The sequence below is a fragment of the Heloderma suspectum genome, chromosome 3 (assembly GCF_057233095.1).
Source record: "Heloderma suspectum isolate Gila_16-S chromosome 3, 16-S_ref, whole genome shotgun sequence".
NCBI classification, from domain to species: Eukaryota; Metazoa; Chordata; class Lepidosauria; order Squamata; family Helodermatidae; genus Heloderma; species Heloderma suspectum.
The window spans coordinates 138,117,289-138,135,700 of record NC_139460.1 but is presented as its reverse complement, the minus strand read 5'-3'; the positions used below and the strand labels follow the sequence as shown (position 1 = coordinate 138,135,700).

Sequence of the window (18,412 nt, the reverse complement as noted above, 5' to 3'; positions counted from 1 at the left end):
TACCTGCGCTCTTGGCGTATATGATGCTGGACGCTAAGAATCGACCTTTCTTTTGCAGGCTGCCCCTCGAAGGATCCACTCAACATGCGCTGACGAGTGCATGCCCTAGGAAAATGAGTAGCATTACAGTAGGTAATAAGAAAATCTAATGGACAACCAGACAATTCAAGGAGTTGTTTTTAAAATGCAGGACACAATCCATAGCCTTATGGGTGCTCTTCTTGGCCATGTATGCACTCAGAAGAGGCCAGTGTCTAGCCATCCATCCACCCCTGTCCTCCTCAAGCCTATGACTTTGGCATACAAGTTTGTCTTGCTCCAGTCAGGGCAATGAGAGAAGAGTTGTGGCTATTAGGGAAAACACCAGCATCCCAGTTTAAGTAATAGCTGGATGGGGAAGGAAGAAGATCTCCATGGAATCTGATCCTTATCGCCTCCCATGTAAATCACTTTTTCCTAATCTTTTAAATTGAGGGATTGGATGTAGGGATATATGAGAAATTTGTTTCAGCTTGTTTATATCAGGAGTTTACCAGTTCATACCTTCTGGACCGAACACTGACTCAGACACAATCTGCAGTAAAAGTCTGTACATTTCCAAGCTTGCATTGCGATTCATGGACCAAAAAACCCAGCATGAATACATTTCAAAAATGCAAACAATTGATGCGTACATTTGGAAAAATATGAACGGAAATACGCATGGATTTTCATGTGAAAAGAAAAAAACAAAGCTCACAACCTGATACGGCCTCGAGTTGGAATGAGCTTCGAGACGGAATTTGGAGAACTTCGGCGAGCTCAAATTTTGCTGATTCACACATCCCTACTTGGATGTCATGGAAACAAACAAATTAGATTGTTTTTCTTCAATGTCAATTTGTGCATGGAAAAATGAAATATTCTGAAGGTAGCTTTTGCTCATACATTTCAGGTGCAATCCTATGTATGCTAGCTGGGGAACGCTGGGAGTTGTAGGACTCTTTTCTGTCTAAACATGCATGGGATTGTGCCTTTAATTTTCTAAGAATTATTTTCTGTCAGCAAATACTTTTACTTGAGTTTTTTCCTCTCTAAATAACTTTGTAAGTAGAAAATACTTTTGAAGTATTTAATGCATTTAATACGTTAGAAGAATTGTGATGTCACAGAACTTAAAAGTTGTAGTCCTATGCCCACTTACCTGAAAGTACACTCTATTTAAATCCATGAGACTTATTTTCAAGTAGACACATATAGGATGGCATTGTGATACATTTAACAATGCACTGGATTACCCAAATAGAATCTCTAGATATTTGAAACAATGAAACAATCTGGCTGTAAGTCAATATGCTAAATATTTTCAAAGGTACATTATGCTTTGCCTGTTAATATTCTGACAAGTGGAAAAGGTCATTCCATTTCAAATAATATTTTTAAGAGCAGCAGTTTGAAATACCAACAGACTGCCAAAACTGAATTTATATTTCTGGCAAGGCAATAATATATTTCATTAGAAGCACCACTTTCAGAAAGGTGCATCTAATGCATTTAGCTGGTTATACCAACTGAAAACATAACTTGTGCATGTGATATGCTATTCAAATCAAGCAGAGTAAAAACATCAGAGGAATGTTGTCTAGAGAAGGAAGTACATTGTGGTTTGTCTACAGTGACAAATAAATGAAAAAAACACTTTATTTCTTACCTCTCAAAGTTAGAAATCATTACACACCTATGATGAAGTTGGCTTTCTTGTGAGCATACTTTTTTCAGCAGTCTTTGAAATTCACAAGAAAGTATTTAAACATTTGGGTTATGATCCAGCCCTCCTCATTTTTGTTCTTGGACTTGCATACTTTCTTACAGGGGAGGGAGGAAGAGCCACTAGATGACCCATGGAGAGAAGTGGAAGGGCTTGAAGGGTTGCTGTGCTGTGACTTAGTGTACTGCTGCACACCTGGTTTGGCTACAGCATGATGGATGGGACAGGCAGTCTGGATGACAATTATAGAAGACCTCCATACCTTGCCATGGTCCAGTCCATGATGAGTAGCTTAGAACGAGTGTGAGGTTACAAATGTAGAATGCATGAAGCTCTTAGAATGAAGGTTTCTGATCACCTAGTTTTATAGAAGGGCCACTTTGTGGACTGGAATGAGGGTATTGGGACAAGATCTCCCTAGCATCTCATAAAGTGGACTGTCAGCAAATCCCATTGGTACAGCAATCACCTTCTTCACTTATCTCATGCATCAGGCCTGAACACTGTGGCCAGCTGTAAGATACGTAGGCTGGATTTGTCACTTGGACCTCTAGCTTCTGACCTCTCTGTGGAGGCCCTCCATGTAATAATCAGAGTTCTAAATCATGTGGAGAGCCTCAGAGGAGTCAGAGGACAGAGGAGGCTTGTCCCTCCAGAGAGTCTCCCTTTACACATGGAGGGCAACAAGAATGGTGACAGAGGGGGTGGAGCTTGCATGCTTGTCCCCACTCTCCCTCATCACATGTAGACCCTACCCACTTTTAGAACCACGAAGAGAGCTTTAAATTAATCCCTTTTACCCCTGCTGCCCTTATCTGTGAGCTTTCCCCACCCATCCTTTCCTAAAACATAAATGTTGAGGTATGAATGCTGCCACACAAGCATGGGCAGCAGCTTCCAGGTGTTTTAGGGAACATGGGAGATGTAGTTTTCCAGCTCCCCAGCATCCCTGGCCTGCACATGCTCATGGCAGTGACCAAGCCTCAATCAGGGGTCTTATGATTCCTGCACACCTTCTCTAATAACCCTGTGCCTTATGTTTGGGGGAGGGCAATGGCAGAGAGAGCTCATGTCTGGAGTGACAGTGACGGGGAGGCCTCAATGCATTTCTGGTGACACAATCAGTGGTGCAATGGGACTGAGGGTTCTTGCTAATGTGGAATTGACCCATTTTTAATTTAGATTCATTTGAATGTCCATTTCAAATCGAACAACCATTAAATTCATCCAATCTAAATTGATCCATTTCAAATTAGACAAACTGGGATGTCTGTCCATATCTAGAAGCGTTTTAACTGGTTGAAAGCTTTAGAAAACATCAAGCTTTTAGTTGCTTTATGGAGAGAGAGAGAGAGAGAGAGAGAGAGAGAGAGAGAATATGGGACTAGGCAAAATGTTTCATTATTCAGCAGCAGAAACCTACTTGTAAATTAAATGAAAATGGAATATCCAGAGTTATTACCTAAGAATTTTATTGATTGCAGTTTCCTTTTCCAGAAGATTTCTTGCCCTAATGCTGAAAACAGATTTGCGGAGCTGTGAAACAAAAGGAAAAATAGCTTTACATAGTTGTACATCCTCTTGGGGGCCAGACTACTCACCTACTAACAGTGTGAAGTTAAATTGTAAAAACTAAATGTGAACACAGAAGTCCTGTTATGGTGAACCAGGTATCTTTACTTATTTGGAATGTGCACCTCCCATGGAGGCCTTCCTTATAAATCTGGAGCAGCCGTGTTAGGGTGATACTCGTGGGAAAAAAATAGCCTACTGTGATTACCCATAGCTACCCGTAGATTACTTGGATTGTTTGGGGTGGCTTAATTTGGAGACTTGGATTGTTTGGGGTGGCTTAATTTGGAGACTTGGATTGTTTGGGGTGGATAAATTTGGCAACTTACTTTTAAAGAAAGACGCCACCAAGTTTATATGCATGCTCTGAAAATATAGCACATTTCTTAATGTGACAAGATGCACTTGAGCACATGTATGTCCACATAAGAAAGTTTAATTCTACCTTAGATCAGTAGTTGTAAGGTTATATGTATTTTGTGATGTTAGATCCCTTCCATTTGTATTTTGTCATGCACTAAACCTAATTCTATGGCCACAGAATATAGCTGCTCTAAAAAAAATCTGATTATGACAGAAAATCTGCTGAAGCTACCAGGATTATAAAATTGCTTTAAGGAAGGCAGATGGTTTCAGCAGAAAGGAATGACAAAAATGCATCTGTTATATGAATGGTAAGCCACCACATTTGACAACAACCCACACTGCTATCTTTTTGGCACTAGCTAAGACTTCCTTGTTCTCCAAGGCTTTTAAAATCCTTTAAAGTATTTTAAAATATTTTTGTATTTTTGTGTTTTATTAGTTTAGTCCCTGTAATGTGTTTTTTACTTCTTATACCTGATATTTTTATTTATTTAAAAATATTTCTAGGGCACCTTTCAAGGCAGAAGCCCTCCCAAGGTGGCTTACATCAATAAAATCCCATATAATAAAAAACACTAAAGTAATAAAGCAGCAAAAAATCATAAAAACAACAAACACCAGCAGTAAAACATCTCATCTAGACAGTACTAAAAACCTACAACATAATTGTGACTACATACAATTGCAACTATAAACCAGAACAGTCCAGTCAAACATTTTGACATATTTTTTGACACATTTTCTTGTGAGTTGTTGTGAACTGCCCAAAGCCCCAGCTATTGGGCAGTATAGCAATGAACTAAAAAAATAAAAACATAAAAACATAATCAGGGGAAGGTGATAGTAAATAAGTAAGTCTTCAGGGCTTTCCTGTAAGTTTGCAATGATGTTGCAGACACATTGGCAACACATTCCAGAAGTAGGGGGCCACTGCAGAAAGGGCCCTCTCTCATGTACTTGCCCACCTAAATATGTGCTATTATCATCTGTTTCAGAGGGTGAGTATAATTATTCACCATCTGGGAATGAATCTATCTATCTATCTATCTATCTAGAGTGAGTTTTGGTCTGAGTGAAGACTTCCCATCTGCTCTATTTTCCCAATCAACATTCCTCCCCCATCCTCTCCAGTTGTATATATCATGGTGTAATACAAGAACCTATACTTTCCTTCTGCAGGACAAACTACAGTCTGGACAGAGGGGTGTGCGATCAAGCAAACAGCACAAAGGAAAAGTGTTAAACACCCTTTCACATCCCCCCCCCCCCCCGCTGCAGGGATATTAGCAGCCTCCTAGGGCTGCATTTCACTATTTAAAAACCCAACAGGAGAACAGTCATGGATCTTTCAGCATAATATGCAGTTTGGCTTTCAGAATTTTACCATTAGTAAGATTTCTCAGTCATCTCTGAATGACATGAGAAGGTAAGACTGGCGCATAAACCTGTGTTTAATGCAAGATCAAAGTCACATCTAGGTCAGAAGTTCTGAAATGAAAGAGTAACCAAGCAAACATTTGGTATTAAGTCATCACTCAACATTCATGTCAAAACCCACAAAATATAAAAATAAGGAAGTCAAAAACTTAAAATTCAAAACCCAAATTTTAAAAGTGTCCATGATTCATGTGTGTTGTTGTTGGGGGTGGGTGGGTTGTTACATAAATGGGCCCCCGTTTAAGTAAAAAGGTTCCTGAAGTTTGAATGAAAAAAAGTTACCAGAAGAAATGTACAGTATTAAAGAGAGAAGAATTAGAAAAAAACAAGGTATGTGTATGTGCAAAGCTAACCAGAAAAACAAACAACAAGATGGATGTAACTAGCTGAGTTTGGGGGAAAACTCTGGACAAAAGGACTTCCAAAGATTAACCCAAAACCTGAAGCAAAGGTCATATAATTCAAGAACGTTGCCAGCAAGTGAGGGCTTCTAAAGAAAAGGTGATGCTCTTTATCCTCAAACAGCAACATTTCCAAAAAATCTAGTTAATATACAACCAAGACACTAGTCAACAGGTGTATTTTTCCACATCCTACAAAGGCAAAAGCTTAGGGGGAAAAAAGGATTTAAGATACCCCCAAATTAACAGAACTCTGAGAAAGACCGGAACACCAAAAGAAGGAGCTGCATGCAGCATATCTCCTGCTTCTGGGTATACGATCTGCCTGGCCACCAGATTCTGTTGCTCCAGCATGAGTAACGATCTGAGTAAATGTAGAAAGTGTGATTGGATTAAACTGCATTCTATTCAAATAAAGGTGTTCTAGAAATTGCATTTGGATTTTGAGTCTCAGTCTGAATATCACTCCAGCTATTTATAATGGGGAATTAATTTTTCATTATCATTCACATTATTTATTATTTTTTATTCACATCTTTTACATCAAAACCAGGTGAGGCAGTGACTGTTCTGAACCAGTGCCTGGGCACGGTAATGGACTGGATGAGGGCTAATAAACTGAAACTCAATCCAGACAAGACGGAGGTACTGTTAGTGGGTGGTTCGTCTGCCCGGCTAGGTGATATTCAACCTGTTCTGGAGGGGGTTGCACTCCCCCTAAAGGATCAGGTTCGTAGTTTGGGGGTGCTCTTGGATCCAGAACGGTCACTTGAGGCACAGGTGAACTCAGTGGCACGGAGCACTTTTTATCAGCTTAGGCTGGTATACCAACTACGCCCTTATCTGGACAGAGATAGCCTAGCTACAGTTATCCATGCTCTGATAACTTCTCGTCTGGATTACTGCAATGCGGTATACGTGGGGCTGCTTTTGAAAACGGTCCGGAAACTTCAGCTGGTCCAAAATAGGGCAGCAAGATTGTTAACAGGGACTGGCCTGCGAGCTCATATTATGCCAGTACTTTTCCAGCTGCACTGGCTGCCAGTCCATTTCCGGGCCCGATTCAAAGTGCTGGTGTCAACATTCAAAGCCCTTAACGGCTTGGGGCCAGGTTACCTGAAGGATCGCCTCCTCCCATATGTACCTGCCCGGACCTTAAGATCATCATCAGCGGCCCTTCTCCGTGAGCCCCTGCAAAAGGAAGTGAGGCGGGTGGCTAATAGGAGGAGGGCTTTTTCTGCTGTGGCACCCCGGCTCTGGAATGAGCTCCCTAGTGAGGTTCGCCTGGCACCTACATTGTATTCCTTTCGACGCCAGGTGAAGACCTTTTTATTTTCCCAGGCATTTTAGCATTTTAGCTTTCTAAATTTTTATCTTTGCTGTTTTAAATCTGTATTTTAAACTCCTGCACTGCTGCTAGGTTTTATTGTGGTTGTATTGTTATATACAATTTGGTCTTATGGATCCAAATGGATTCCTGAACGCGCTTGGGGATTCTCTGGGGCATGCCAACGGCCACTCGGTCGAGACCCTGGTGAGTGGCTGGAATGCCGCAATTACTGGGGCATTAGATCGGGTGGCTCTGAAACGCCCTCTCCCCCTGAACAGGGCTCGGACTGCACCATGGTTCAATCCGCGGTTACGAGCTCTGAAACAGGAGGTGAGACAGCTAGAGCGCCGGTGGCGGAAGTCTCGCTCCAAAGACGATCAGACATGGGCTAGAGCTATATCTTCAGCCTATCACGTGGTGGTGAAGGCAGCAAAAAAGGAATATTATGCTGCCTCCATCGCGTCTGCAGAGTGCTGCCCCAGGAGGCTGTTCCAAGTGGTCCGGAGCCTGGTCAGTCCTGTGGCTCCGGAACCACTGGAGCATTCTAAGGCCTCCTGTGAGGCTTTGGCAAGGCACTTTGCAGATAAAATTGATCAGATTAGGTGTGTTACTCTGCACACTGTGGATACAGTTAGTGAGCAAGAGGCGGCCTGTGGCAAACCGGTTTTGTGGGATCGGTTCCAGCTTCTTCCTCCTGATGAAGTGAACAAGGTGCTTTCATCTGTAAGGCCGACCACCTGCTTACTTGATCCTTGCCCATCTTGGCTCATTATGAGCTGCAGAGAGAGACTGGGTGAGGGGATCAAGGCGGTGGTGAACGCCTCCCTTGAGGAGGGAGTGATGCCATCAGCCCTCAAGGAGGCAGTGATAAGACCGCTCTTAAAGAAGCCCTCCTTGGATCCTCAAGTTCCAAGTTCAAATGGCAAAAATCTGCCATTTTTGGGCAAGGTGATTGAGCGGGTGGTGGCGGTGCAGTTGAAGGCACACTTGGAAGAAACTGATTATCTAGACCCATTTCAGTCGGGCTTCAGGCCTGGGCATGGGACAGAAACGGCCTTGGTCGCCTTGGTGGATGATATGAGGAGGGCTCTGGATAGGGGTGAATGCTCCTTCCTTGTTCTCCTCGACCTCTCAGCGGCTTTTGATACCGTTGACCACAGTATCCTCCTGGACCGCCTGGAGGGGTTGGGCATTGGAGACACCGTATTGCGGTGGTTCCGGTCCTTCCTCTCCGGCAGGTACCAGAGGGTAGCACTGGGAAAGGAGGTTTCGGACCCGTGGCCACTTACTTGTGGGGTGCCACAGGGTTCCATCCTCTCCCCGATGCTATTTAACATCTATGTGAAGCCACTGGGGGCTATCATCAGGAGGTTTGGGGTGCAGTGTCATCAATATGCGGATGACACGCAGCTCTACCTCTCATTCAAATCTTCACCAAGGTTGGCCGTAGAATCCCTGTCCAAATGTCTGGAGATGGTGAGTGGCTGGATGGGGAGGAATAAGCTGAAGCTCAACCCTGACAAGACCGAGGTACTTTTGGTGGGAGACAAGAGGAGGCTGGGGGATGTTGACCTGGTGTTGAATGGGGTACGGCTACCCTTGAAAGACCAGGTCCGCAGCATGGGGGTCATTTTAGACTCCCAGCTGTCCATGGAGGCTCAGGTGTCAGCTGTGAGCCGGACAGCGCTGTATCAACTCCATGTGATACGGTGGCTGCGCCCCTTCCTTCCCGACCATCTGCTCCCATCGGTAGTACATGCCCTGGTCTCCTCTCGTTTAGACTACTGTAATGCGCTCTACGTGGGGTTACCCTTGAAGACGGTTCGGAAGCTGCAGCTGGTACAGAATGCGGCGGCTCGCCTGATTAAAGGCAGCCGCCAGCGAGATCACATCACTCCAGTGCTGAAGGAGTTGCACTGGTTACCAGTTGTTTTCCGGGCCAAATTCAAGGTGTTGGTTTTGACCTTTAAAACCCTATATGGGTCCGGCCCAGCCTATCTTAAGGAGCGCCTCCAGCAACACCAGACAGGCCGCTTAACAAGATCAGCCTCGGATGGCCTTCTCTCTGTCCCATCAGCCAGGACAGCTAGACTGGTGGGGACGAGGGAGAGGGCCTTCTCTGTGGTGGCCCCCACTCTGTGGAACTCCCTCCCTAGGGAACTCCGTCATGCCCCCTCTTTAATGAGCTTCCGTCGTGCATTAAAAACGTGGTTGTTCAGGCAGGCATTTGGGGTGGGTTAGGGTATTTAAAAAAAAAAAAAATTATGGTAAAATTTTATTGTTTTAAATTGTTTTATGGTGGGTTGTACATCGCCCAGAGTGGCTGGGTGACCAGTCAGATGGGCGATTAATAAATTTAATAAAATAAATAAATAAATAAATAAATATTGTGGTTTTAATGTTCTGTATATTTTAAATTGTTTTATTGTGTGTTGCTTGGATTTAATTTTTGTGAACCGCCCAGAGAGCTTCGGCTATTGGTCGGTATAGAAATGAAATAAATAAATAAATAAATAAATAAATATTGTGGTTTTAATGTTCTGTATATTTTAAATTGTTTTATTGTGTGTTGCTTGGATTTAATTTTTGTGAACCGCCCAGAGAGCTTCGGCTATTGGTCGGTATAGAAATGAAATAAATAAATAAATAAATAAATTATTAGACATTTGCATTAATTTAAATAAATATCTATTTTAGCTCTAACTGAAGGGGAACTCTGAGAATAAGGCCTCTTCTATTTAGGATAAAAGAGACAAATACCGTCAGGCACTTTGCACACTAAAAAGGGCAATATAAACAGTAACTTTTAAGAGCTGGAGGATGAAGAGGAGGGGAGGGGAAGAAAAGAACAACTCCTCAAGTTCAGTATCACCAATCCAGCTCTGTGCATGTAAGTATATTTCAGCATATGCTGCAGAGCGTATGCTTGACATTAAACTGTATATACCTGTGCCGCTGAATGATCCATTTCAGTGACCTAGACTATGTTATGAAGCACACAATGTCATTTTATTGCACAAAGCCAAGAAAGTATGGCCATACGGTGTAGAGCCAGTGTGGTGTGGTGGTTAAAATGTTGGACTGGGACTTGGGAGATCCAGGTTCTAGTCCCCACTCAGCCATGAAGCTCACTGGGTGACTTTGGGCGAGTCACTGACTCTCAGCCCAACCTACCTCACAGGATTACCTCACAGGGTGGTTGTGAGGATAAAATGGAGAGGAGGAGGACCATGTAAGCTGTCTTGGGTTCCTTGCAAGAGGAAGAAAAGTGGAATATAAATGTACAAATAAATAAATAAATAAATAAACAAACAAACAAATAAACAAAATGTACTGGCTGCCAAGCTATGCAAGCTGTTTTTTGGACAAAGAGAGGATTATGTTATTGTCCCCCTGTAATATACATAGCTGGATTCGGAAAGCAAAGAATGTTTATTTATGTAATACGATAATGACAATGTAGATATGAGCTAGTCAAATTATAGACAAAATTGTTCATCCACAGTAGTTAAAATAAAAACAAGTACTGCATCAAGAAGTGTACATTCTGCATTAAGGATAAACCATTTGGTAACAGTAGTGTGGTTACATCACCCCCAAAATTGACTGCATAACTAGAAAATCCAGTCAGGGTTGGGAGGGAAAGCACAAACAGGAGGACTGGGAATGAAGGATGCTGAGAGACAGGGCTTGGAAGCCCAAGAAAAGAAGAACTAAGGGCACAATCCCCTAAGCATGTTTAGATGGAGAGAAGGCCTACAACTCCCAGTATTCCCCAGCCAGCTTTGCTCCATCTAAACATGCATAGGATTGCACCTTAACTGTGTGGTATACAGAAACTGTCTCCTATAATCCTCTCCCAGTCCTACATGTGCTTCTGATCTTAAAGTGAACACTGTATGCGCACACACACACACACACACACACACACTTCATCTATATTCTCCCCCAAAGATGAAAGTTAGTATCATGGAGAGTTAGGAACAGAACATATTATGTTACAGAAATGGCACAGAATTCTCTGTTTATCTGTATAAGGGAACTATCCCTCATTCAAGGTTATCCTGGGTGTTAATTTCACAACAAAGTTTCCTATAAATATACAGCCAAGTCTTTTGTTGGGGGGCTTCTGTCTGGAATTAGTAGAAGCTATGTTCCCTAGATTCTATACTGCATCTACTACTAAGAGGGCACTAAGGGCCGAACTAAACTTTATGTTAACCATGCATAGTGCTAACAAAAAGGGGGGAAAAATCAATTGACTCCAATGGAGAGGTTTTTTTGTTTTATTAATCCCCCCCCCCCGTGGGGGGTGTAATTTGATTGGGGGGAGGAAATACATGTGTGTGTGTGAAGGCTTAACCTCCCTCCTCCCAGAGTGCCACGTGAATCAGGGCTGCACATGCTTACACAAGAGTAAGGGAAACTATGATGTATAGCTACACTCTGCTTGATTAGCAGAATGTTTAGTCTGGCCCCGAGAGACTAATTTCTGACTCCAACTACAGCCTTTGGCTATGGATCAATAGCAGTCATGTAAAATATAACCTATCTGCCTACTGTATGTACATTTGGGAAAGTACATGAAACTAGAATCATTTTTCTCTTTTATTTAATTGTGATTCTATTTTCTCTGTGTTTGTTAATAAACCTAACTTGCATTCTCATTTGAGGGGGGAGGATTCTAATTAATCTTAATTTTTGTGAACCGCCCAGAGAGCTTCAGCTATTGGGCGGTATAGAAATGAAATGAAATGAAAGAATGAATGAATAAATAAATAAATAAAATCCCACCTCAGTAACCCTTAAGGGGTGTTGGTTGGTTAGATTTTTGGAAGCTGACAGTTTCAGTTGGTTTCCTGTTAGATCCTTCCTTCACACATAAGAGCCTTCTAGCTCTTTAACCTAGGGTGCGATGCCAGGGTGTCAGGGTAAAGACAATGGGCAGGGCTTCCAAGAACCCCAGGGACAACAGAGGACCAGTTTAGACATAATAGTTAGTCAGACTTCTTCAGCATGAGCAAATGTGCTGGTGAACACTGCCCAAACACTCCCTTGTGGCTCCTGCCAATAGGAGCGGCTAAACCAACCCAGGCTGTGTTTCCACCAGCGATTTACTTCAGCCTGGCTGCGTGGTGAGGTCTCTGTGTTTCCATGACGTTGTGATCATGCAGCACCAGCCCCGCATTTTATCACGGAAAAACCACTTCTTCTGCTACTGGTTATAGTCCGACTTTTTCTGCTTACTTCAGCTCCATTACTGACCTGTTTCCACAACCATACTGGGTTTGGTATCATAGTCCTGCCCATGGGTCGTGTAGCCCAGCCCTTGTGGGTGTGTCGCTCACCTGCCCGTGACCTCACCAGAAGCAGCGTGTGAAGGAGAGGGGGAGATGACACTGGAGGGAGCAGTCAGGCAGAGATGAAGAGATGCACACATAAGCACCCCTGACATACCAGTGCAGTGTCCGTCCACCCTGGGTATCCATATGAAGTTCCCAGTGAAGGTGGTGGCAGGGAAATCAGGAGATCCTCAGTGACGAGTTGTTAGGGCACGTCCCCAGTTTAGGGGAAGAAAGGGTTTAAGGGGGGGGGATGCTGCACACACGACTTTGTTTCTTCGCTCATTAAAGTGAAATTCCACTTTAAAACTCACTTTAAAGGAAAAAACCAAAGGGATCGGAAGGCAGAGAGGAGACTGGCCAGAGTGGGAAACTGGAGCAGAGCAGAAGGGGCAAGGGGGGCAGAGATGAAGGGATGCACAACTAGTATACCATCCACTGGTTCTCTTTGCTATTTCCTCCCTATGTATTTCCCCTTTAGCGCTTTGCCCCTCTTTGTATGGGTGTATGCTAGGGGGTGTTACTTCTGAGTAAACTCATTGGCTGTAAGGCTTTCCTTTCCTGGGGGTAAGTGCCATTGAAATCTGTGTGGCTTGCTTCTGAATAGGCATGCATAGGAGTGCACTGTAAGTCTACTTAGAATAGCAGTCTTAAGGTCTCCCATCCCCTTCAATGCATGTATTTGGAACCTCCCTCTCCCATTGACTTCACTGACGGCTTCTTCTCCCTTTTGCTCACCAGACTGATGGGCTTTTTTCCTCCCAGGTGATGGGGAAGTCTCCCTTCTCAGCCATGCAATAGAAAGGCTTGACAGTTAGGATTTCAACAGGGAATTAAAAGTGCCTTTGATTGGGAAGCCAGCCAGCCACTACCTCTTCTTCTAGCTCACCTTGCATGGTCATTGGGAAGCCAGAATAAGGGGGAAGAGCAACAAAAGTGCGGGGGGCAGGGGAGAGCCAGCCACCATCTCTTCTCCTAGTCTACCTTGGAGGGCCATTGGGAAGCCAGAATAAGGGGGAAGAGCAACCACAGTGCTGGGGGCGGGGAGAGCCAGCCACTATCTCTTCTCCTAGTCCACCTTGCAGGGTCGTTGGGAAGCCAGAATAAGGGGGAAGAGCAACCACAGTGCGGGGGGTGGCGGCGCAACAAGCCGGATCTAATTAAGAAGGTGTCCCAGCGAAGTGGTCGCCTGCGTGTGTGGGGGGCGCTAGGGATGGGGATGCTGCACACACAACTTTGCTTTTTCGCTCCTTCATTGAAGTGAAATTGCGCTTTAAGTCCCTGTTTTAGTGGGAAAGGGGGTTTAAAAGGGGGGGGAGGCTGCACACAGGACTTTGCTTAAAGGAAAAAAAAGGGGGGGCTTGGAAGGCAGGGAGGAGACTGGCCAGAGTGGGAAACTGGAGCAGAGCAGAGGGGGGCGAAGGAGGGGGAAATTGGTAAGAGGAGGAGGTGGGAACAAAGATGAGGTAATAAGACCCAACCCAGACTCCGCTCAGACTCCACCCAGCCATGAAGAAAATAATTTGATTAGAGCTCAGTAGAAACAGCACAGAGCCCCAGGCTACAGAGATGATAAGCCAGATCTTTAAGGGCTGTGGAAACAGGAAAAGGAGAAGATGTGATCAGGGAAACATCGCAACAAAGCTGCAAACAAAGTGAAGCGGATAGCGTGGAAGCACACCCCAGGAAACCTCTGTTTATAGTTTGTTTAGATCCCAGGCTTGTTGCTCTCCTATCCAGGCTAGAATCGTAAGCCAGGAACAAACCCTGGCTTATGATTCTGGCTTGACAAGAGAGCACAAACCAAGGATACCAGCTGAGAGCAAATGCTAAACAATTCACATATGGGAGTTTTCTGGTTAGTTTAGCTGCTCCCACTGGCAGGAGGAACCAAATAGGAGCAACCAGCTGGTCTGCACCAGCAAGCCATAGTAATAGATACATCTGAACCAGCCCACTATTAGAAACTTGACTTTGTTACATGATGAAGTATAATTCTTCATTTTATATACTATGCAATGTTCTAGCTTCTCCAATTCATGTTGCATGAAATATAGAGATAGCATGCACAAAGGTGGCTGCAACAGTCAGCAGAACTGCTCTTTTATTATTGTTGGTTTCCATGTCGTGTGTTTAATTAACATCCCCCTCATAGCTCATGCTTCTTTCTGTTCTACTGTGTACGCTGACAATTATCCATTTTTAAAGTTATTATTTCAAATCTGTCTTGAAGAGAAGAGAATTTGAAGGAAATTGGTACATTTAAATGGGATGTTGCTATGGTAATTATAACTGCGGAAAGCCAGAATCAGACTAAAAAAATGCAGCATAATGTTCCATCCAAATGGATGAAATACCCACTTGGTATATAAATACCCACTATCTTGCAACAAGTCAGTCAATGTAGTGCAATATTGTCTGCCAGCAGTTTTCCAAGGCTTCAGGCAAAGGTCTCTCTCTCTTCCAGATCAACTACCTCCTTTTAACGGAGATGCTGAGTATTGAACTTGGAACCTTATTCATGCAAACTATGTGCTCCTTGGTATGGAGCTTCAATCACTGTGGCAGTGCTTTGCTAGATACGTCATTTTGTCTTTGTGTTTCACCTGTTCTTACAAGTCTCATAGTTATGAATCTTATATATGAAGCATGCCTATTGGTGTGCAAAATGTGTTGATGGGGAACTGAACTCCTGGATGGCTTTGAATGAGTGAACAAAACAAGCTACCCATCTTTTCACTACAGTGCAATGTCATTATGGAGTTGTTAATATTTAGAAAGATTGTGGAGCTTTTATTGAAGCAAATTTATTTTAAAAAATTATATGCAGGCCCCTTTTATTTATAGCATTAATCAGAAACCTGGACCATAGTCTAGCCAGGTAGCCCCCTCCCCAATTCCAAGCAGGGCTTTCCCTGCTGGCTACAAAAAGGGTCATGAGTTCCATGCGCTCTGTCTGCCACATTGAGCAATACAGGCCCCATGTGCTTGCAGGACTGTAGATCATGGCACACATGGAAACCTCATTGACTGCTATGTATTGCTGTTTACCTTCTGGTCAATGTATTTGTTGTCTTCAATTGCAAGTCTTTTAGAGTGGTCACATGAGGAGGAAGAAGCTGATGGAAGCCTTCTCAGTAAACAAGTTGTATCTTGTTGCTGTCGATCAATAAACTGCTTCATAAAGCTTTCCCTTGAAATTACAAAACAAAGACAGAGAGGGGAGTATTGAAGGAAAACTGCTGATTCACTTTGCCTTGTTTATGCTTTCTTTGTTAGTAACTAAAATAATCGTAATGGTCCTTGTCCGTGACATGTCATAATTTCTTACTGCTAGGACAAGAGGTAAAATGAAAACTCAAAACTATACAAGGCATAATATGCAGAACAGATATTGATAAAATCACCAAAATAACATTAAATTTGTATGCAGCTGAACTACAGTCTAAAGCAGGGGTGGGGCAGGGTGGCCATGTGTCATTCATTCATTTTCATTCATTTCTTTCATTTCTATACTGCCAATAGGTGAAGTCCTCTGGATGTTTTACAAAAATTTAAACCTTAAACATTCATTATAAAAACCATTTACATATAAATATATAAACAGACAGCACACACAGAGACACACATCTAAAACCATTTAAAACATTCAACAATAAGAAAAACCAGGGATATGATTAAATCTTTTACAGATAGTCCTCTGTTTGAAGGTGTTCTCTATTTGAAGGGCTGTCTAGTCCAATTCCAGTTTAAAGAGCCATAAGAATTGTTGCCCCTCATCAGTGAGCACGGGACAGCAGACTGAACAGGCTGAACACAGGTCACCTGGTCACAGGCTTCCATACTATGGTGAGATGTATTGTATTTCTATTTAAACTATAATAATTCTTTCTAAATTTGCATCTACACCTATCAATTAGCACATGCAACTTTTATGCAAATCTGTGTCCTCTTTTGTCTACTTTTTTGGTAATGCATTTCCTCTTTTTTTTGGCAATTCCTAAGTGGCCACCATGTGTGTGTGTGTGTGTGTGTGTGTGTGTGTGCGTGGACCTGTGGACCTCAGCCTAATTTCAAAAGCCGTCTGCAAGTGACCAGTTCAGAGCAATCCGATCTTCCCAAAAGGTTAGGAAGAGACAGACAGACAGACAGACAGACACAAGGGGGTGTCAGGGAGAGAGTGAGCAAGATAAAAGTGGAAATCTCATCCACTTTTGGGTCTTGTGCCTCAACAAATGACCCCCAAGGGAATGTGGCCATTGACCAAACAATGTCCCCCACTCGTGGTCTAAAACAAGCCTTTTCTTCTTTAGTCATGCTTTCTTTTAAATATTTACCATTTGTTTTGCACTTTACATCTCTTTCCAAGTTTGAAATGTGATAACTTCCAATTTAAAAGCAAAACAAATGCTGATATAATCTTAGAAGTCCTCTCTCCAAATATATCTATATCTATCTGTATCTATATATCAATCAATCAGCAGGGTTTCAAATTAGATCTTTTTTGTGAAAAAAAAATCAAATTTGACTTTTGAGGTATTTTGTCAGACTATGCATGACTAACTAAAGCTTCAGTCCTACACATGCTTACCTGTGAGTAAACCCCATTGAACTCATTGTGACCCACTTCTCACTAGACATGTATAGGATTGTACTGCTAGCCTGGATGAATCCACCCCATTGATTGTATCCTGTTTGCCATAGCCTGCACAGGACTCTTGTCTCTACTTGATGGTTGCCATTTTGTGAAGGATAATTATTACTGCATCTGGTGAAAGATGAGCCGGGCAGAAGATCATATAATCAAAGTGAAGACGAGGGTGTGTGAGTGTGAATGACCATAGGAACAAAGGAAGCTGCCTTATACTAAGTCAGAGCATTGATCCACCTAGCTTAGTATTGTCAACACTGACTGACAGCAGCTCTCCAGGGTTTCGGGCAGGAATATTTCCAGCCCCACCTGGGGATGCCAGGGATCGAACCTGAGACCTTCTACATGCAAAGTACATGCTCTACTACTGACCTACAGATCCTTCCCTATGACATACAAAGATTTAGGTTGAGTAGAGCCAACCACCTGATACATATTTACTGTGTGCTAGTCATAATCTAAACCAGGGGTAGGCTGTGGGCACATTTGGCAATTTGAGAAACTGGTGCCATGAGAAACACGGCAAACCACAAATGACCTGCCCAAAAGACTTACAAGTCAGAGGTAGGGTCTGAGCCCCAACGCCCTAAAGAACTCCTTTGAAACCAGTTTTCAGCACCAACAGAAATCTATTTCACACCAATCCCAGCTGCTGGTAAGAAAATACATTTGTTTGGGTTTTTTAAGTGGGAGGGATGGGTCACCTTGGTGGGTGCTACAAAAAGTGCCTAGGGGTGCACTGTTACCTACGGGCATCATGTTCCCTACCCCTGATCTAAACCTTGTGGTCATGTAGAAAACATTGTTTGTATTTCAAGTTGGGTCTGGGTTAGAACAACTGAAAAACTACTTATTCCTCTGCATGGATCTCTTTCGTCTGCATCTAGATGTACATACTGCCTTATGTGAATTGACTCACAGCAGGGATGGTCATGCTACTTTGAGGATTCAATTGGTAGTCCAATACTAGAAAGCCAACTGGGTAAGAGTCAGATAATTCTATAAAAAAACACAAGAACAAGAGTAGAAAATCTGAAGAAAATCTTGAAGCTAATTTAAAATGTTCTTCACATTGGCCCAGCATATAAAGAAATATGAAAAAGGTTACTACCTTATTTTGGGAACTGTAAAATCCGAAGGGAGTTTGGAGATTTTTACCATTTGTGGTCTGTTAGGGAATTTTTCAAAGATCCGTAGACGTAATGGGAGCTTTTCCTTGGTATCTGCATTTGCTTCACTTTGTTTCAGCTAAAAAAAAGAAAGAAAGAATACAGGAATGATCACGTTTTGCTTTTTCAGAAGTCAAAGAACAACAAATGCAACCAGTTGAAGAAACACAAGATGGCAGCAAAGAACTACAAAGGGTACTTATTTTTTACTTCTGACATCACTTTCTTAGTGTTTTAGCTCTATTCACACAATTGAAGCTGAAGCAGTCTACTTCTTGAAAGATTTAAAATGCAAAGAATGTTGTAGTAAATATTTGTATTTCCTTTGTGGATTTTTTTCACAGTTCTCTAACACTCTAGAAGGAAAATAAATATTACTTCTTCCCCTTATTAGGCT

The 18,412-nt window shown here is 42.8% G+C and overlaps 1 protein-coding gene across 1 annotated transcript in view; it reads right to left on the bottom strand.

The window, feature by feature from the left end:
• The window catches only part of NALCN (sodium leak channel, non-selective), a 284,191-nt gene that overhangs the window by 45,779 nt on the left and 220,000 nt on the right, over nt 1-18,412 (bottom strand). The window contains exons 16-19 of the mRNA XM_084841809.1: nt 17,958-18,094; nt 15,247-15,388; nt 3,210-3,283; nt 4-105 (exon numbers count right to left, since the gene is read on the bottom strand). Of these exons, the coding sequence (XP_084697935.1) occupies nt 4-105; nt 3,210-3,283; nt 15,247-15,388; nt 17,958-18,094 (455 nt within the window). The remainder of the gene's footprint in view (nt 1-3; nt 106-3,209; nt 3,284-15,246; nt 15,389-17,957; nt 18,095-18,412) is intronic.